Source organism: Nesoenas mayeri, assembly GCF_963082525.1.
Source record: "Nesoenas mayeri genome assembly, chromosome: 9".
NCBI classification, from domain to species: Eukaryota; Metazoa; Chordata; class Aves; order Columbiformes; family Columbidae; genus Nesoenas; species Nesoenas mayeri.
In genome coordinates this window covers 13,160,723-13,182,449 of record NC_137557.1, presented here as the reverse complement: position 1 = coordinate 13,182,449, position 21,727 = coordinate 13,160,723, and the positions used below count along the sequence as shown (strand labels likewise).

Below are 21,727 nucleotides of genomic sequence, written 5' to 3'. Positions count from 1 at the left end.
CTGGGAACCAGCACCTCATCTTGTTCTGCTCCCCCTGCTGTGGTCAGCAGCCCTCACCGAGCAATCCGCAAGAGCTGGCCTTGAGGTATTTATTCTCCCAGCTTTGTATTTCCTGTGTATTTCAAATATCATTAAAATGTATATATTAGTTCTGTGCAAACAGTTCCTGTGGTGGAGAAACACTCTTTCCACTGCCTCTGCCTGTGTATCTTTTGGAAGGGGTGAGGGTCCCTAAGGTCCAATAGGCACTGGGCTGGGGCTGTGTGTGGTGTGGCCTGGCTGCAGGTGCCTGGTGGTGGGCAGGTGGTCGGTAGGTGTCTGCCTCTGGTGCGCTCATCGCTGCCTGCTGCCCGCTCCAGCCCCGCTGCCCGCCCCGCTCCCCTCGCCAGCGCAGACACCCACTCAGACGCAGCCTCGCACCGCCCCCCGGGGCATGGGTATGGTCTGGGGTGTCCAGGGGAGACGTGGGTAAGTCCTGCCCAGCCAGGGATGTGGCTGCAGGGTGGGCTCTAGTTGGCCCTCAGCCCCACCATGGCACCCTGTGCCGTGCCCCGGAGAGATCGCGAAGTCCCAGCAGAGCTGCCCATCGCGGTTAAGGCAGGTAAGGTGGGTGCTTCCCCAAGTGAGCGAGAGTGTGTGTGCGCGCACACGTGCTTGGTTGCCTACGCGTGTGTGTGTCTGTGTGTCTCTATGTGTGTGTATGTGTGTGTATGCGTGCACACTGCTTAGTTGCATATGTACGTGTGTGTACCAGGCGCAGGTCGCCGCCCCCCCCGCCCGAGCAGTTCTCCAGCGGCCCCGGGGCTGCCGTGCGGTGTCGCCGCACCATCTTGCGGCCGCAGGGACACGAGCATTGCATTGCATTGCATTGCATTGCATTGCATTGCATTGCATTGCATTGCATTCTTCTGGTATTTTTTTAGGTACGTAAGCTGATCAGAAAGAGTATCTGCAGCTAGGAATATTTTTAGCCACTGGATTTATATAAAAAACGTTTTCTTGTGTTTGCTGTCCTTTTAAAAATATGGTTGAAAAATATGTTTATCGTGGGTTTTTTTTTTAAATGTTTATCTATCTTACACTTACTTTGTTCTCAGAGTGTTTTAGGGTTTCTCCATTCATTAAACAGAACCAATGTTCAGTGCTCTAAAACATGTTGCAAAAAGGTTGGCATATTTACAACAGGCTTCTCATCTAAATATGGAAGATAAGAGTAATTAGTCATGACACAGTTTGATAGTGACCATTTGTCCTACCAACCTCAACCATGCCTGAATTATCTGAATAAGTGACAGCAAAAAAGACTGGTTTGGGTTTTGTTTTGTTTGGGTTTGTTTGTTGAGGTTTGGTTTGGGTTTGGTTTGGTTTTGGTTTTAAATATATGGCTATGTCAGTTAACTGGAAAAACAAAACAAACAAACAAGACCAAGCAGAATGAACAAAACCCAAACCAACCAACCAAACAAACAAAAAACCACCCAAACCCTAGAGCCCCAAGTCTCTGTAGAGCATTATGACACAGAGCCACTTCCAGGTGGTGTTTGGGGTCTGCTCCCAGCGGCCTGCCCTGGTGAGCCTCCTGAGTACCTGGTGATCACCAGCAGTTTGGCTTCCTGCTTGTAAGATCACAGGTTTCTCCACTTGGCTGCTAAAGAGCTTGTTTACATCTCCATGCATTCAGCTCACACGATGTAGCTGGCCCAGCAGCAATAAGAGTAGCAACAATATGTCTGTAAAGAACTGAGGAACCAGCAGGAAAAGCAACAGCCAGGTATTATTATTATTATTATTATTATTCCTTCTTCTTCTTCCTTCTTCTTCTTCTTTCTTCTTCTTTCTTCTTCTTCTTCTTCTTCAGCAGCAGCAGCAGAAACACAAAACTGAGGATGAGTTCCTGCAGGACTGGAGTCTGAACGTTGGCTCAGCACTACAGGACCTCTGGTCGCTGGACAACTATTTAGTGATAAAATATCTGAAAATGTGATTTTTGCCAGGAGATCACCTTGTGAAGATCAACAATTTCTCTGACAGTCTCTCTGTTAGAATCTTCCCGACAACAGAGTTTGGTTTTGTTTCCTTCAGCCGCTCAGAGCTGTTCAGGTGGCCATTGCACCTCCCTCCTCCTCCAGCTCCGAGCAGGAGAATTAACCGTTTCTTCCATGGAATTCCTGATGCAGAATCCTGCCCGTGCTCGGGAACTTTCTGTTCTAGGTTGGTGCTTGGCAATATAAAGTCATGGAAGTAGCAGGCAGAGCTACTGCAGATTGTGCTGAAGATGCTGGGAGAGGAAAAGCCCATAATGGTGAAAAGAGACCTTTACACAGACGCCATATTCCCAGCCAGCAATACCTCTGTATTTTTTTATTATTGTACCCCACCTGCCCCATTCAGAGGCCAGATATCTTGGTTGAGGCCTAAGGTGAGTTTTAAGTTAGATAAGACTGTGATTTTAGCAGAACTGAACTTTAAGGTAAGTAAATGGTAGTTGTCAATGAAGGACTGCTTCTGGGTGTTTTTATTGTTTAGAAATACAGAAGTGATAAAAACCAATGTATGTCAGTGTCAACAATACCTGTGTTCTAGTTTTTAAGTCTGGGTGCTTGTTTGTAGGTTTGATTTAAATCCTGATATAGAACTTTTGAATTTCATGTCAGTAGTTGAAGTCCAGATATTTTGTTCTAAATGTGTTTCATTGTGCAAATAGTGTCTATATCAAGTTTAAAACCAGCATTATGTCATTCCCAAACTTTTAGATATATTGCATAACTGTCTTGAAAACAAATAACTGGCTTTTAGAGTTTTTCAGAAGGGTACTGCTTTTTTTCAGTTGATTTCTTTGACAACAAGAAAGAAATAATAACCTTTTTTTTTAAAGGTTATAACTTGTCATATGACTTGCATTGCTCTTAAACTTACAGCTGGGTTTCAGAGCAAGCCATGCAAGAGCTAAAAAGTTTCACTTATTTAAAGTGAAGTATTCATGGTTGTGCCTTTGTGTGGAGGGGAAAAAAAAAGGCTATAAACATGTAATGGAGAAAAAAAATAAGTTGTCCTGAGCGGTATTGTTTTTCTGCCGTGCATCTGGGGTGGCTGTAGAGCAGTGACAGAGCTATTGGTTATCAGGTAGAATCTGCAAACAAATAACTTTAGGGCGGCCCAGTGTGCAGCTTTCTGCTTTTGCACCTTACACCTCGATTACTACTGAGGGCTGATCAATTACTTTCCATCTCTTGCAGTGTTTACAGGTGAGAAAAGAACCATTTTAAAAACCGCCTTTGAGATCTGTTTAAATGTTCAGGACCTTGTGTTTGAAATCAGCTGTTTTGCTACCAAGTAATCTCTTTTTATTTGCCCTAGGAAAAGGTTTTCTCCTATGCTGCGTCCACATATGCAGGCACGTTGCAAGAAGAGCCAGAGGCCATGAATGCATTGCAAAGAGCACGTTTTATTTTAGTTACCTCTCTACTGGGAGATCTCCAAAGCCAAACCTGAGCTCCAGGCACAGGTGACACCAGCAGGAATGCAGATGCTGGTCAGTTCAGCCCTGTTGGAAGATCACCGCCCTGCTGAGCTCACCTGTATTTCATGGCCTCAGGCAGGCACAGCCTCCCACTCTTTCTCACAACAAAGCAGGAATCTCAGACACAGTGATAAGGTGCCCAGAGTTTCTCACAGGCCTGTGTTATCTAACACAGAGGTTCTACTCATCAAGCACACAAGGTCAGTAAAACAATTAGTGTGATGTATGTGCTTTTTCTACAGACAGGTGCAAGTCACTTGAGCGTATTTACATTTAACTAATCTCCTTGCCAAATCTTTCGCTATATCCCCATACATATGCTAATTTGGAGATTTTTTTGTAACTTGGGATGTTCAGTGCCATGTGAATGGCATCAGTTCTGTCTGTCACAGCTGATCGTATGTCTGGCAAGGAGCTGATGAATTATGTTGTCTTTCACTTATTGGTGCCTCTGCTAAGGTAGCATCTGGTGGTGATATTTATTTACTAAAATCCATGTGGGAACTAGATTTACATCACATAAAGTACCTGCAAAAACAGTCACAAGGCAGTAATTTGTTATTGCTTGCTTAGGCTGCATCTGAAAAGCAAATAGTCCAGGGGTAAAAATTGCATGATTTTGTGAGAGGTTTCTGGAGTCCTCCCATGCCCTGACACATCTCCTTAAACTATCACGCAGGATTTGGCTTTAACTCCCCTTCTTTTAATTTTAGGACATTTGTTCTACTCCTCAGTTATTTTCAATCAGTCTGCAGGATGTACAAGTGAAACAAGGAATTTTGGGAGACTGTTGGTGCCTGTGTGTCAGTGTAGCTTTGCAGAAGAGTAAATACCTACTGAATACGGTATGGAGCATGTTCTTGTTTCATGTTTCAGATGTTTTCTTGACCTGCTTTACATTTGTATCTTGCTCTTGAATCCCAGGCCTCAAAACTGAATATCAGCTTTGTTATGCTTGGTTTTACTGTTTTATGGTGATTTTTTTTCCCCCCGCTGATTATTGCAAATAGTTAACATTCAGCACATATAAAACTTTTTTTTCTTTTTTAATCCTTATATGTCTTGATACTTGTTTGTGTCATCTAGATAATCCCTCTGGGTCAGCCCAGCTGGGCAGATGAGTTGTACCAAGGCTGTTTGACCTGTCCAGTCTGGCAGCTGGGCACTGGGTGGCAGTGACCATCAGCGATCGCTAACAGGATGAAAACACAGGCTACCTGATAAACATGGTCTGAGGTTTGTGACTCTCACTTTCCAGGACGTTGTTTGCTGGCTATAGCCAGACCGAGTCCCTGTACATAGACTGTTTCCCTCCTGCCCACTGGGTGTCAGAGTTGGGCCACAGAATGAAAGCACAAGCTTGTGTCACCTGTGTTTAATGCATCGTGGAGATTTGTCTACAGCTTCCATTAAAAGAAAACAACAAACAAACAAACAAACAAAACCAACCAAGAAAATAAAACCAATAAGTGTATATATGTACAGATTCAGTAGTAAGAATGGTGTAACCAGGATTTTAAAGCTTTTTTTGGCTTGTATTTCTTTAGCAGAGCTAAACCATAGATAAGATATATGGTTAACGGGGTGGGGGAGATGTGGTGAGAACAAACTACTCCATTATGCTGCTGCAGAATGAGAGATTTTGCCCCTAGGTCACCCCTGTCCCCAGCTTTGGGTGGGTGGTAGCAGTGGATATCTGTTAAACCATAGTTGTACAATGTGGATGTTTACCATTAAAAAAAAAAAATCCCTTTTTTTTTAATACAGCTTGCTGTATCCTTTTGTTTATCATCTGGCTCATTACTGGAGGAAGGGATCACTTCTGGTTCCTGCCAAACCTCACAGCAGACATGGGATTCATTGACTCCTTCAGCGCCCTGTACACACACAAATACAAAGGATGAAAAGCAGACTCAAAGAAAGAGGAAAAGTCAGAATCCCTCTTGAATCTGTAGGCAGGTTCATCCCAAGTGAGCTGAGTTTACAAAATAAATCCTTTTCGTCCACCTTGCAGTTGTGCCATGCACTTTTCTTCCCTCCTGCAGTTGCTGAGCTGCTTACCCCTTGCTAACCCCATGCCACAGTTTAAATACCCCAGCCACAAACCTAAGCAATTTACAGAACAAAATACACCTAAATACCACCTGGAAAAGAAAAAAAAGATCACTATGAAGAGTTCAGTATCAGGATATTGAGATGCCACTGTGAGGACAGAAGACCACCCCCTAAACATCCCATGAAAGATGTTCCGGCTTTAACTTACGTCTTAAGGGAGAGTGAAGTCATTTTAACATCCAAATGACTTCCCTCTTTCACTACTTCTCAGGTTAGTTCTTGAAATGAGAAGGGACATCTCAAGGTGGCTGAAAACATCAGTAGGATGGGCTCAAAAAGACCAGTTGTGAAATAAAGCACAGTGGAGCAGTCACTGATTTTAAGAGCTAGTGGATCCCTGGCTTGACTTTATTCATGCCAGGCCAAACTGCAGATGTCAAAGCCATTCACCAACTGCATGAGTCACACTGCAGCACATTAACTTCAGATAGAAAGGTCCTATACATATAGAGTCTCTACATACTATTCCTTTAAGTTCTAGAAAGCTTGTATGTGCCTTGCTCCCTTACATTTGAGTCTAAATTCTTCATGCAGTTACACTGGGATAAATTCAGATTAGATCCACAAATTTGTAACATTGCAAAAATGGAACAGAAGGCAGACTCTGGCGGGAATGTTTCTGCTCACAGAAAGAAACGCCGCAGCAGGAGATGCTGAGGGACTGTGCGTCCTCACACCGCACCTTCTGCCCATTTCCTGGCTGCTGCGGGAAGGGAGGGCTGTATCACTTACTGCTTGGCTGACATTTCATCTAACTTTCTCAAACATCTTTAAAACCAAACCTAGAAATGTTTGAATCATGCAAGTTTGAACAAAATTCTTTCATTATACTATTTTAACAAGAAAGTCTTTATCAACCATCTTCCAACACCCAAAGCAGCTATGGTTAGGATAAAACTTCTTAGCAGGTTTAATGTAAGATCTACTGTACAGTTTTTAGCATGGAGATTACTGCTGGGGTTACCTTTTCTTTTAAATTAGGCAACTCTTGCTAGTAACTAGTCTAGTCTATGAAAAGAGTCTCTGCCAACTTGCCAGCACAGCTATGTGATAGTTGTATTGACTTTTAAATACAGAAGAGACAGAGAGATCAATTCTTTAGAGAAAGAGTGGTGATATATAACAATATTAAATAAAGTTGATCCCCAGCTCACTCCAAAGGATTCCTCAGGCTACTTAGGGGTTTTGTTGAATAAGAAGGGTTGACTGATTTGATTCTTAACCTCTCTCATCAATCCCCCTCTATCAAATCAAAGTAATGCCGTAGATCCTTACATGCTTTACCACTGTGCCGCAAGGGGATATCAGCTGGTGTTTGCAAAACACTTGAAGACCCAGGACACTGATTTCTAACAATAGGTCACAGGTACTTATCTGTTGAGCATGATTTGCTACTGATTCTGATCAAATTATTCGAAAAGAGTTCGAGAAGAGTGGTATGAAATGGTCCAAGGCTCTGCTGTACACTGACACGGCACTGCAGCTTTCTCACTTGGAGTCTAAGGAGAAAACAATCCGATCAGTATAAATGAACTGAGACTGAGCAGCTGCTGGATGTTTTCAATAGACTTCCTGGTAATGGCTGGTACAATTTCATTAAGGCTTCTCATTTTATTTAATAAAACATTGGACTATTTTATTTGTCATACAGCAACAGGTGCAGGGAAACAAAAGGCACATTTCCTGATTGTGTCCACAAACGTCCATTACTGGCTGACACAGCATGCATTCATTTCACCCTGTGTATTTTCTTTACGTGAAAATAATAATCACTCAGAAAAATAATTATTTTATGATAAAAGACTTTTGAGAGAGGAATTAGTTTAGAGTTAGTAACAGCACTATGCAAACAGTTCCAGTGCAAGTTAAAGAGAGAGCTAACAGCACTCAGTAAACACTGATCATGCTTTTGATACTGATCAAAGTATTCTCTACAGGTGGTAACCACCATTAATCCTCATAATGTAAAACAGAAACCAAACACAAAAAAGGTCACGCTTATGATCCCTGAAAGCACTCTGTAGCCTGGATGCAGTGAAGGATGCAGGTGCTCACGAGACACTGTTGCAGTTTACCTTTACTAGTCAATAAATGAAATGCAGGGAAGAGTCCTATAGAACAGGGACTGAGTGACTCCCACCAGCCCTAACAGTAAATTCTTATTTTCTCTTTCTGACATATAAGCCTTCAACTAATAATTAAGAAAGGTTGTTGGGTGGGAATCAGAATATGGAGTTTTTAATTCTTCAGATTGAGGGTGCAAATAAAATTACATTTCCCTTCTTTTACCTTCCTTTAAATAAAAGTGTCACTACAGAATTTGTTTAAAATAGAAGTCTACCAGGAGGTAGTAATATACTAAAAGGTTGTAGAAAATTACTATCTCAGGTTTTGGTTTTTTGTGAGCAACACAGGAGTCAAATCACACCTTGCACTCCATGTTGGCTTAACATTTTAGATTTTAGTGACCTGTAAGCCATAAATGGGGTTTTATAAATTACTGGTTCATGTAATGTAGTTTTCAGAGCCTTGTGGTTCCCATCTTTCTTCTAGTTCCCTGAAAAATTATTTGTTTCAAAGACAAGAAAAAAATAAAAAGACTGCAGTGTCATCATGAGCACCGGGAAAGGTCACACCTTGTACAATGAAAGCATTCTGCCATTACACAAATCAAGGAAACACTCCTGAAAATTCATCATCTATGTCCTGCATTTACTAGATTTTCACTGAATACGCAGAGTTAGAATTCTATAACACGATGCCTTCAAATTAAAATTATTATGGAAATTTTTACAGTTTCTTCTCAACAAGAATTTGCCAAGAAGAAACCTCTTACTTTTAAGATGAGCACCTTGAATGACTGAAATCAACATCCAAATGCACATTGTCTGTTCTTTTAAAAGATACCTGAAAAATAAATAAAAACCTTTTGAAAATGGGACACTAGTCAAATATTTTCTTCTTTAAAAAAAAATAAAGTTAGTTAAATATTTTATTAGTTAAATATTATTAAAAATTTAAAATCTTCATGAACACCATACTGTCTTTCTGAGACACCCAGCCTTTCAGGAACAGCAACTCCACCACCGCTTCCTCAGCAGCCATTGCAAAACTCCATTTGCTAATCCTGTGCTGACAGGGCATAAAATGTAATAGGGCATTAAATGTTCTCAGCTTGGCAACACCCCATTAAAGGCACATCTGTGAGAAATAAAAGGATTGAGGAAAGGCTGTATCAGATTGGCACTCATCTCCACCTACAAATACGTTTCAGGGACGACGTTCTGCTCGCCCTGCAGTCAGCTGCCAGCTCTGCTCATGGAATGTCTGTTCATCACAACCCAGCTCCTTGCTGCTCAGGGTATTGATTTTTCATAACATGTTTTCCAGGAGCTCACACTGTATAGCTGTCCGCACACGACATCAAAATGCATAAATATGCATCTGATTGCCCTGTCTTGCTCATACATGACTTGAGGTGTCCAAGATATCAACAGAAGACTTCTTGAAATACAAAAGATGAGGTTTAAATTTATTCCTCCTGCTCAATTGGCTAAAAGGGCAGATGGCAACTAGCTTCTGAGGCACGGCACGTCCCAAACAGCAAGAACTGGGGAAAAGTAAAGATTTGCAGCTAACTACATAGGAAGCATACCTTATACTCCTTCGCATAATGGTAAAAAAGTTGTATTTATCATCTACGCCTACCCCTGTCTGAAGGAAATCTCCTGGCCCTAAATCAGGCAGCACTGCGGATGAAGCAGAAACAGCAAACAGAAGCTGTGCAGTTCCTCACTAGTCTTTCTAGGTGACTTCAGAAGCCGCAGTGAACTGTGGAGCTGCAGTGCTGAGCTCCATCACCCAAGGGAGGAGAGGGTAGGGACCGATCTCTGTTCTGTGAGGACACTAATTTTGTTCAGTCACTCTGTTTCTTTCAGGAACTGATCAAGTTAGTTTGGTTTGGTTTTTTCCTTGTTCCTTTCCCCTTTGTCCTAAATTCCTGCTCTTACAGTCAAGTTCAACAACAGAACCCCAAATACAAGCAACTAGCAGCAGGAAACAGTCTTGAAGAAGGAAGGAAGCAAGTGTCTATGCAAATATCTTGTGACTACAGGGGACATAGAACCACAACACGGTCATCTGAGGAACACATAAACAGCTTTTGCAAGAGATTAGATGTATCATTCACGTACCCTGCTCCTGGAGAAGGCAATCTCCTGTCTTATTTTCACACCCAGCTGCCTGCATGCAACTATAAATTAATTTCTTAAGCCTTTCTATTACTGCACATGAACATAAATGCAGCCTCTTTAATCAAGCAGGATGGGCTGAAATCATTATTCACAGAGCACGGTATTTGTCAAGTACCTGCAAATTTTCCTGCAAAGCTGCAAACCGGAGCCGCTGCTAAAGAGGAGCCTGACCTGATTTGATACTTGGTGTAAGCAGCTCTGACACAGTGAGAAGGACCTGCCAATGCCAAGCACTTTGTTTGATTTCCAGGGCAACCCATCTTGCACTATCATTTCTCTGAAAAACAGGAAGATGAGATGTAATACTGAAGAGCAGAAAATAATCACTTGAGAGTAATCAGTGAGTAATAAGCAAACTTTCCAATAAGCACCACAGAGGGCCCTGGTAGAGAGAAAGGGAAGCCAAGAAGTAGTCCCAGCATTAACTCAGGCTGTAATGGGCAGCACAGTGCTCCTGCAGGCCGTGGAGCTGACACACTGCGCTGCATACCCTGGAGCTCATACACTTCATAGGATTTTTATCAGCAGAAAAAAAAATGTCTAAACTGTCCCTGTCCCCTCCTGGTTGCTCATTTCCATCATCCAAGTATCTCCCTACATAGGCCAGTATATAAAGACAGGCATGATCAGAAACAAACAACATCATCAGAAAGACACCATCCAAACAATTCATTAGCTGCCACTGGGAGAAGCACTTTAGCTGCTCTACTTTAGATTAGAAGAAGAAGAAAACTGGCTACTATTGAGGGCATCACCATTCAGATACTTGTGAGTGGGACCATGCTGACACATGCTGTGTACTGGGTGTTCAGAATGTAAAATACCTGTCTCAGGTGTAAACATTTTATTGTGATATTGAAATTTCTGCAACAGTCCTAGTAAGTACTGTTTGGATAAGTAAATATCACCAATGTGAACACTGCTTGAGATTACTTTAAGCTGTCACATTTTTTTCACAATACAATATGGATCATCTTGGTTTTCCACAAAAAAACCCAAAGCAAACCAACCAACCAACAACAAACCAACAAAAACCCAACCCAACCCAAAACCAACCAACCAAAAAAAGCAACAAAACCAAACCACAAAACCAAACACCCTTTTTTTTTTTTCCCCCTGAAGTTATTTAATCCTTGAGATGAACTGTGAAGGAAAAGAAAAAAAGCTCTACTTACATCTGAAGTTAAGTTAATTCCAGAGAGTTAGTTGCTTTCAGAAGAGCCACCAGCCACTTGATACTTTTGTACACACAGATAGATCAAACATGGATTTGCAATCTACCCTGCAAGAAAGACAATGAAGTTTCCCTCCTGGTGGATACCAGACATGCTAAAAATGTAGCTGGTCTATGATCAACAACAGAAGTATAGGGCCAACAAAAGACAGGTTAAATTGACTAACAGTCAACAAATCCAAAAAGCTCCCAAAGGTTTCGCTCCCCTCCTTAGGTCCCAGAAATCAGATGTTCTGCCTAAATTTCTCAGGCGATCCAGTCTGCAGAAAGTATCTAAAAGATGTCATTTATTCCCACCAGTACCTCATACCTGAGAGAGGCAGGACGTCAGACACCTTTCCCAGATCACCCAGAGACTCACACGAGCAGCTCCTGCTCACCCAACGAGGGTCCCGTGGAGGCAGAGAAGTGTCAGGACTGGGCTCTGGAAGGTTTTAGATGTACTTTCAGTATAACCTCCTTCAATTCACCATCTTAAAACAAATCATGGGTATTCCCTAACGTCTCTCTTTTAAGACTGAGCAAAACAGAGCTGAGAGAGCCGCTTGTAAAAAGTCTTTTTGCCAAGAAAACAAGCGCTGAGGTGCCTGATCCCCGCGGTGCGGGCCGGGCTCTCACCCGCACCCGTGGGTGCCCTCGGTGCCCCGGCACCGCTCTGCTGCCCTTGTGATTTTCCCACACACGTCACATTTTTAGAACAGAAAATGTTGATCATCGCGTATCGAACCATTCCAGTGTCCCCAGGAGAGCCGCTCCGGTCAGGTAACCACAGGCGTTCACCTCCCGCCCCCGGAGCCGACTCACTTCCCCCTGCCAGTGTGTGTGGGAAGGGATTAAACACAACACATTTAACCCTTTTCCTCAGGGCGTTTTCGTCCCGTCAACACCAGCCCCTCACCGCCCGGCCGGGGCTGCGCTCTGAGGCGCTCCGGAGGCGGCGGGAAACGGGCGGCCGCTCCTCAGCGGGCGCCGAGCGACCGGGCCGGCTGCGCTGCGCTCGGTGCGGGGCAGGGCAGGACCGGCCGCACCCGGCGAGCCGAGCCCTTCCCGTCCCCACCCCGCCCGGGTCCCCGTGCCATGGGGAGGGGCGGAGATGGCGGCCGCCTGAGGTGGCGGCGGCGGCGCGGGAGGCCGGGGAAGGTCCCGCAGCACACGCCGAGAGGGAGCGCGGAGGGGCGGCGGCCGCAGCAGGTGAGTTCCCGGGCGAGGAGGGGCCGGCCCGGGCGGGAACCCACCGCGGGAGCCGCTCCCAGCACGGGCGTCCCCTTAGAGCTGCCCTCGGCCGCTGGGGCCCTGCGGCGAACAGGATCCCGGCGGGGAGGGCCGGGGGGTGCCCGGGGAGCCCCGTCAGGGACCAGCGAGCTGGAGGCGCCGCCAGCCGGGGGCTGCAGGCGGCGGTGCGGGGGAGCCCGGCCGGCGGGACGGCAGCGCAGCCCCGGGGGTGCCTCAGCAGCCCTGCCCGGCACGAAAGGCCTCACCTGTGCGCAGGTGATTTGACATTATAACAATACAAAAGGATTTGGGTCATCGCTTACATGTGTCTTGCGTGCAGGTTTCCTCCTTTCTGCATACACAGGTGCAGCATCTGTTACGTGAAGACGGAAGGATATTTTAAGTTGCGCTGTAAAATGTGTTTGCTTTTAGAGGATGAAATGTACTCGTGCAGATGGAGAGTGAAGCAGCACGCCCGAGCAGGCTTGTAACTGATTTCAGCGGACACATCAAGTTTCACTGTCAAGTACTTCCAATAGTTATTCTATGTTTCAGGAGACACTAGCTCAAATGTTCATTAACTCTGGTGAGCTAGTAATAAAATGTAGGTGCATATTTAAATACAAATTAATTACTGTTAACAGGGATCCTAAGAGGCCATTCCTTCTTACAGCTGCCTTGGCTTCTCAACTCTTTGCTGCTGTTGCTGAGAATGCTGACACCATCCTTCTTCTTTAGGAAAGAGATAAGCACGTAGAGCTTTGTCTAATAACATCTTGGTGGCATACACGAAGCTGTCCTGTGTGCATTTTCCTTAGGAATTAACACACAGAGTTATCAAAAGGAAACTCACACAAGTCCAAGGGGAAAACCAGCTGTTCTGAGGTGTCTATCACTGCAGTACTCACATTGCTAAAGGACAAAAAAAAAATGCTCAGTCAACTAATGAAGCTTGCGTGCTTTGGATTGCTTCAGGCTTCCAGGATTGTAGTGCCTAAAAAGGACGAGTTGGGTTGATGCTTTTTCTGCTTTCACAATATTTCTGCAGGCTCAGTTCCATATAGATCTTATGAGCATGAAGAACTGTTAAGCCATACTCTGGTTTCTTGCATGATTTTTATCCTATGTGGTTATCTAATTTCTTCAAAATATGTAAGGGCTCTGAAACATCCATCCCTCTGACCAGACAGACAGGAAGACCTGCGTGATTTGTAAAGGAAAGGAACACAGTCAAACTTATTTCCTAAACTTTTCCTGAGGAAAGTAGCTAGAAAGGTAACTTTAGGTCTATCTTGACCTTTCAACACTCAGGAGAATGTAATTTGAAGAAGATAAAATTTAGGTGCTTCTTGACAATTTAATGATGTGTTAGTGAAGCTATTTACCCTTAATAAAGGAACCTGGAAAATTCAGACATAAATTTGGTAGTTGCTTTAACGGATAATTAACTGATTGGTAGAAGTACCCCAGAAATAAATTTTTACAAGGCTTTTTTTTGTCTTTTCAGATATGAAGTACTGTGCCATGTGATATATACTTTGCTAGTTCTTCCTCTTGGAAGATGGCTGCCGTACTCTGTGAAAACTGTTCTGGTCAGTACCGCTACACCCAGGTCAACCAGCCTCTTGAAATCAACTGCATGTTGCTCCTGATTATGTTTGGAAAAGTGTTCCTTGATTTCTTCACGTTGCAAGTTAAGCAAAAAAATGTGAAAGTTAGTTTTATGGGATACTTCTGTGTTTCACTGGCACTTCTTGATTTCACACTGTTGATGAGTATATCTTTTATTTTCCACTTTGAGGACTTTGCACTCTGGGGCCTGCGATTTACAAAGTACCACATTTGCCTGTTCACTCAGATAATTTCTCTGACCTACGGCATTTTACATTACCCAGTGTATCTTCTGGCTGGTCTGGATTATTACATGACTATAGCCCAAACCTCTCAATTTCCTAAAAGAGGTCAAAGATTACTTTATGTATTTGCTGTGGTTGTTATATGGATATCAGGGCTTTTTTTCATTCTGAAAGTTCCCGCTGTCTATGAAGAACTAGAAATTCAGAACCGTTTTTCTCCGTATCAGTGTCCTCTGTATGCCAGTGTGCAGAGCTACTCGGTCTCGTGTGCCATGGTGCTTCTCATAGGCATGGCTCTCCTGGCTTGTCGGAAGGATGTTCTAACCATGCTGCTGTCTGTCAGGGTGGCTTCCTTTGCCAGTCAGCCTGTTCTGATGTTCTCCTATGTGTCCAACAACAACGGCACTTGCTTCAAGTGGCAGCTCCTGACCAGACTCCTCATTTGTTTTCTTGGCACTTGGGCACCTTTTGTTCTTCTTCAATTTATTGTTTTGTTTCTTGGTGCTCGGATTCCAGCCTACATGGAGATGAATGTCCCCTGGCTGTACTTCATCAACAGCTTTCTCATTGCAGTAGCGTACTGGTGTCGATGTCACGATGTTGAATTGACAGACGAGATGTGGTCTACAGATCCATTTGTCAGCTGGAAATTCTGCTTTATGCCATTTAACAATGAAAACACAGAGCCAGCTGATAAACCAGGCACAGTAATTGTAATCTGTTAATGAGCTGCTGACTGAAACGACTGCACATCAGTGCCCCACAAGAGAAGCGCGTACTCTGACGTTCTGTGACTGTGTTCTTACAGATAATACAAGGAAGCTCGTGGAAAAAAGTCCAACGTCCACCACTATTGTAATGCATATTGCACTAGAGTGTGGGACAATGCACACTGCTGTGCTGGGTGCCAGCGGGAAATACGCACCTGCCAGTTCAGAGAACTGAACTACAAAGTACGGGTTTAAGAAAAGACCACCACTTCCAAAAAACAAGTTTTCAGTTAAACCTTATGTTCATTACTAGAATTTTACACTCACTTTAAATGGAATTATCTCAGGTTTTATAGTATTAAAGGCAATGAAGTTTTCTTAAAAGCTGGAGCCCTTTTATCTGTTATGTACCCCTTAGCCTACTGTCAAAGGTTCAAACAGCTCCTGTCATCTTTTTACATGATATTTTCTTGTTAAAGTGTAACCTTTTGTCAGTTTGATTTAAGTTAATGGTTGCTGTCTGTTTAATCAGAAATAAATTTAGTTAATATAAAGATAGAACTCCTACAGAAATGTACTTTGTTTACGTAGTACAAAAATAAGGCAAGATATGTAACTTCCACAACTATAGAAAAGGTGTTGATATTTCATCCTTTGCTACTGCTTCCCTAATGCATATATGTACATACTAAAAATTAAATCATTACAGTCAGAGCAATAAGGTTAGTTGCTATACACATGCCCCAGGTTAAAGAATGGTTTAAATTAAAATTTATTTTGGAGCCAAAATTACTTTAAAATTAAAATAGTTAAATTTGAAGTGAGACTACTTCAGTAGGGGAAGAATTAGGCTTCTAGCAAAACCACTTAATTTTCAAATTTTTACAGTTTTATGAAGGTCTTGTAGAAGAGAAATAAATTATAAACAACTAAACAGACAAATGGAAGTAGCATTTATTTCTGAAGCACTGACCTCACAATACAATGTTGTATTGAAATAGAAACTATGTAAGTAAATGATGCTGTAGGTTTGTTAATCATTCACTCAGACCCACAGGGAACAATGATGTCGCACAAGAATACTCCTTAAGAAAAATCTGCAGATAACAAAAGGTGCAATAACAAGCAAATTTAAGCAGCATAGTATAAGGTGCTTTGTTTCAGCAGTTGTATGATGAATTTATCCATTAACAGACAGATTAAAGAAATGTCACTTCTACAGATCATAACAAATGAGAGAATCTAAAATTCATTCACATGCTAGTTGGTAATAGGAAAGTGCTTTTTTAAAAAAATGATTCACAAAGTCAAGATCATATTTTTACACAGTTCACTGTGTGCTCTTCAACTGTAAAATTTAATTTCGGGGTTATAATTTACATTATATATCAATTATAGACATAGATGTAATTGCAGAATTTAACACTACATGGGCTAAAATAGCTTATAAAAGAATATTCCAGTATATCGCTCCATAGAATACACAATCATACCTCAGTCATATATTCTTACATTTTGGCAATATATCAAAGTCCAATTATCACTCTGATTTATAACTTCACCCCACATAGTGCTTTTTTCAGCCACAGTCTATGGTAAATTCATTTGAGGTTTCAGTGATGTAATCAAAAGGACAGGAGCATTTTTAAACCATAGAAAATGGTTTGGGGAAAATATTTTTTAAAGGCTGTCAAAAGGGAAGTAAATAATAACTGAATTTTAAAACTAGTGCAATAAGAGGAGGCAAAGCTTAGCAACAGAGTTTGAAGTGTTTGGCACCACAAATTATTTCATCCTTTATAATGGAAAATTTATTTGAGGAAATTCTATTTCCATGTTAGAAGTAGGAAAGCACATACAAAACTTGAAAAAACAACCTTAAGCAATTGCTCCCTCCTCTCTCAAATTGTAATTGCTGTTATTTAGCACTTGAGATGCTATAGGATAAACTATGTCTAAACACATTTTTTGACACAGCATTTCTTCGGGTTTTATATAAACTGGACCCCCACTGAAATGAGGTTGACAAAATATTTACAAAACCAAATTCCATTTAAAAACCAGCAAATATCTCAAATATAGCAATGCACCAGGCATTTCAGAAGATCATGAAATAACTAATTCCTACAGACTCGGCAGGCAAGGGAAAATTCCTCTTTTAAAATCCATTTAACACCAGATGAAGGCAAAGTTATTTTCAATTACATTTCAGATGCTTCTGTTCTGATTTGTTAACATACACAGAACTGGAACGGCAAGAAGTTGGGTAAGGCTGCTGCTGTCTTTTATTTATCAGTGCGGTTCAGCTCAACCCATAATTAAAGTTTACACAACCCCATCTATCCCGACGTGACAGAATTCCCATAGCTGCTGCAGTGCTTCTAAAGCCATTTGAAGTTTTTAAACTTTTAATTTTTTTACAGGGATGCCACAACACACAGCCAAAGCAAATATTAAGGTACTGATGTTATATCACTGTATTACTATCAAATTAATTCTTCCATATTCTTTGGGGAAAAGTGTCAAACTTCATCAGCCTTTAGGCTGTTGCTACACCCACCGAGTAGGTAACAGTGGCACTACAGGTCTTCATGTAGCACCCATTGTGGTGTCTAAGCCTGCTGCTAAGTAACTATTTTAAGATATAATACATGAATAGTAGCTCTTTTTGTAAGCCTGCTTTTATCCCTGACTTTTTATGGAGGGAGCTACCAGTTGTGAAGTGATCTTTATCCTATCACCCTCCTCACAGACGATCTCTTTTCCTCTCTTTGTGCAATTTCTTTTCTCTGGTGCTTCTGGGAAGCCCTACCACTGAGCCTCAAGTCCAGCCATGTAACTGTAATCTATTACTCTGCAGAACAGGATTACAGCTTCACTGCTGGACAGAAAGAGGAGAGAAGCTATGCTAGGAAGGTGCTAATATCTGAAATAATAAGAACTACAGACAACTGCTGCTGTGTCTACTCTGGACATCACTTCGTGCTGTGCCGGCAACTAATGGCTTTATACCATTCAAATAATTCACAGTCTGTTTTACAGGATTATTTTATATTAATGGTAACAGCAGCTAAAGTGTTAACCCTTTATGAGGAACCTCTGTACTCTCCTCAAATAAAGAATCCCTTAAAAATCAACATTAATTTAAAAGAGATATTCTATGTGTTTTCAACTCTAAACAGAAGTATTTGGCACTTGTTAATAAACCTCTTCATTTTTTACACAAATTTTTCCTCATCTGTACTGGTTTGCTAACACAGTAACACAGAAACTGCTTAAAAAGGGAGTTGGGTGCACAGAATATCTTCTTGTTCTTTCAAATGTCGACTTTACAAAAAGCTGCCACAGGATGGCAACATCCTGGCTGCCAATACACTGCCCAGGTAGTGGAGGAGATCATAAGTCCTCAAAAAACAGATATGCCTCATGAATCAATGATATTTGTGCTTCTCGCCTAATCCCATCATCAGCAAGGATACCCTGATTTAGTACCCATGAACTTTAGTACCTATAAACCTTTCAACAGCTCTACATAACAATACAGTGCTTTTTACGCACAATTAAAATGCTCAAGTGTTATGTATTGCACTTAAAAGATACTTATGATCACTATTCTATGAATGTACAATTGTGCACAAATTATAATTCTTCCTAGATAGAAAAAAAGTATCTTCAGATCCTTACTGTACACAGTAATTTTGGACAATCCAGCAGGAAGCTAATACATGCTGTAAGTTTAAAATTTGTTAACTTGAAAACTGTTCATAACACTGACTCCTAGAACTGTGCTTCGAAAAAATTACATCAACAGCTACAAAAGCTTCCTACATACCTTCCTATATACCTTCAGTTATAAGCATATTCTCATCTCTGAATTTTGGTTTTTTCCTTCCACTTAGCTGTAAGAGATCACCAAAAATACACACACCCCTCAAGTGAATGAGCAACTGTGTGTAAGCTTTAATGGAGGGGTTACGCAAACCTACACAGCAGTTTAGGATGGAGGCTGGAATATATGTGGAGTTGCAACCATGAGACCCAGGGGACAAGTAGGACACAAAATGCTCCAGCCACCACAGCTGACATCCAGCAAGGCAAAAACATATATACATCTATATGGAGAAGAAAATGGCATGTGATAGAGCCCCTCTGAAGTGATGAAGATGGTAAAAGCAAACCAGCCAGATTCATGTGCTACCTGGTTTTGTACTCAATCTATGTCCAGGGCTCTGATCGCAGGGCACAGGCTGTCCACCAGCTCTTAGACTACACTAAAGACAGCTTTTCAAAAAAGAAAGTAGATATAGCATCTACACATCAGGCACTTCTCTGTATCACAATTACCATCTCTTTTCTTAAATGTCACTATATGCAAAGCGATCCAGTGGATGTAACTACATAGAACTGACAGGTTCTAAATAAATTCTCATGACTAAAGGCAAATTCTTTTAAAATTAACTTAATTTAGGCTTAGCTTAAATGCATTAAGCATTAAATGAATTTAAATTTCTTTGTCCTCACAATATTTCCTGTCTGAAACTATAGCTCACTGTATAAGAGTGACTTAAAAATTAATTCACTATGAGCAACTATTAACACCTTACATTGACATTATGCATTTATAGCTCTGTTCATACCTGTTCTACTCAGTATTCAACAGAAAGAGTATATTTAAAACAAAATATATTGAAATGTCAGTTTCCATCTCTAATGAACTAATTTTGGTGAATGTTTAAAAAAAAATATCCTATATTGATTCTTTTGCAGAGTCATTATCTGCAGCCTAGAACAACTGATGAGTAGAAGTCTGACTAGTGAGTGACAACAATATATCTAAATATATGCTAACAGGAAATCTCTATGCAATACTGGTAATAACCCTGCAAGCTTCTACACATGTGCTTAATTTTAATATGAATAGTCTCAATACAAATCATAACTGCTCATATTATAAGTTCTGTGGATGTCTTAATTATTTGCAAAAGCAGGACTCGCAGTACAGCTGTCACTGATTTCTCTGATCACTTAGAGCTATCCATTTGTCAATGTGTAAGGAATTTCTTAAGCTACTGAGCTGTATATTTCTGTGCAGATATTGTGACACTAAAATCAGAGCAGTCATCTGAAATCAGCTTAGTTTTAACCACTACGCCAGGCAGCGACACATTACACTCAGCCAAGCCTCACTACATAAACTTGTGTTCAAGCTACAGTTCAGAAATGGTTTTATACCTGAACACTTCCTTACAGCTAAGATAGAGATAAAGAAGTGATTCAAAAGCTATCGTAAACCTACTCAAATACTTATTTTTAATCCCGTTTCTTTCCTCTTGCTGCCATGTCTGCAGTTATGATGGACTCCATCTATTCTGTCCAAAAGGCTGGATTCCTACTTGTGATTTGTCCAAGAAGTTAGGGGAAAAAACTGCTTTCACAAGATAGAATGAAGAAATGGATGCTTGCAGGACACAAACATTCTGTTTGTGATATCTTATTGACACGAATCTAGCAAAGCTTTTAGCCTCCATCAAGAACTTCATTTTTGGAAAAATTATGATGGATTAATGGGCAAAGAATGGATTTACAATGCAGTCTGTTAAAAAACCCTTCAAACATTCTCTGGTGATCCAAGCCAACTGACAGTTTAACTTGACAAGATGGTTATTTGTCATTCTCTATGTAAGCAAGGTGATAAAGTCGTATGAACGTGCCAAATGTGAGGCAATTCATTTGCAATGCTTATTTTTGAACAAGGAGCAGCCGAGAGCTCCATAAGTGGAGCTGGCTGAGCTTCTTTGCTGGAGTTCTCTGGTTTGACTGCAAATCAGCGTTCCTGAGTGATATAAGCCCGATAAAGCAGCCTGCATACCCATTTTGACCATTCAGTTGCATTTCTTTAAAATCCCAAATAAACTCTGAAGCTGAGGCAAGTGTAATAGTTACAAATCTACTGGAAGAAATCGTGGCAGTCACATTCAGCCTAGTGCTCTGCAAGAAGGTTTTGCCCTGAGCTAATGCTGCTGTTTGCGTTCAGGTGTAGGGTAGGATGGCCATCAAAGGACAAAAAAGAAGGGAAAAAGCTATCCAACCTGGCTCCCTTTTGAGCTAAGATCCCACAGCATCCTACATTCCTTTCTATAAGAACTGAAATATTGCAGGGATTACCATGAGATATAGCCCACAACAGCAGCAGTCTGAATACAGAATACAAAACCCCAGGAAATAAAGATAATTAAAAAAGAGTTATTCTAGACACACCCAGCAGGAGAAAGTGTTAAAAACCAGACAATTAAATCCTGCAATACTTCCTCTTTTGTAAGAGGATCTAGCTTAATTTGTGGGGAAATCCATGGAAAATGGTACGAAAAGCCTGGCAAAACCTCACTTGAACAGAAACAAGCCATTGGTATGCAAAATGGTTCTAGAGGAAATGTTACTCTTCAGTATTATATTGCTTTTTTGAGGGAATTAAAAAACCTCTGAAGTAGACTTTAGTGGCACTTGGAAGTTTTCCGGCCTACTTTCATGTACAGTTGTGATTTTTTTTTAAACAGATTTAATTGACACAGCTATACTGGCAAAGACTCCAATACACGTGCATTTCTATCAGTATCGGTTAGTATAGCTGTGCCTACTTTTAAATTCCTGCTTAATGCCAGAATCAGTGAAGGAGAAAAAACTTTCAATATGCATAAGGCCCACATTCTTAGTTGCTGCATTCATGAATATTTAAAGCATAACTCACTATCTGTGAGTCTCCCAAAACCACAGAGAAAATGTAGCGTACCAGAAGAACGAGAACAGACGTGCATTTATCAGGTCTACTC

At 41.5% G+C, this 21,727-nt stretch overlaps 1 protein-coding gene across 1 annotated transcript; it reads left to right on the top strand.

Moving 5' to 3' along the window:
- Nucleotides 1–13,895: 13,895 nt before the first annotated feature.
- Nucleotides 13,896–14,915, top strand: GPR160 (G protein-coupled receptor 160; the record flags this gene model as incomplete). The annotated part of the gene is made up of 1 exon (XM_080349785.1): nt 13,896–14,915. One exon carries the CDS (start codon nt 13,896–13,898, stop codon nt 14,913–14,915), a length of 1,020 nt encoding a protein of 339 aa, XP_080205911.1.
- Between the last annotated feature and the right edge of the window lie 6,812 nt (nt 14,916–21,727).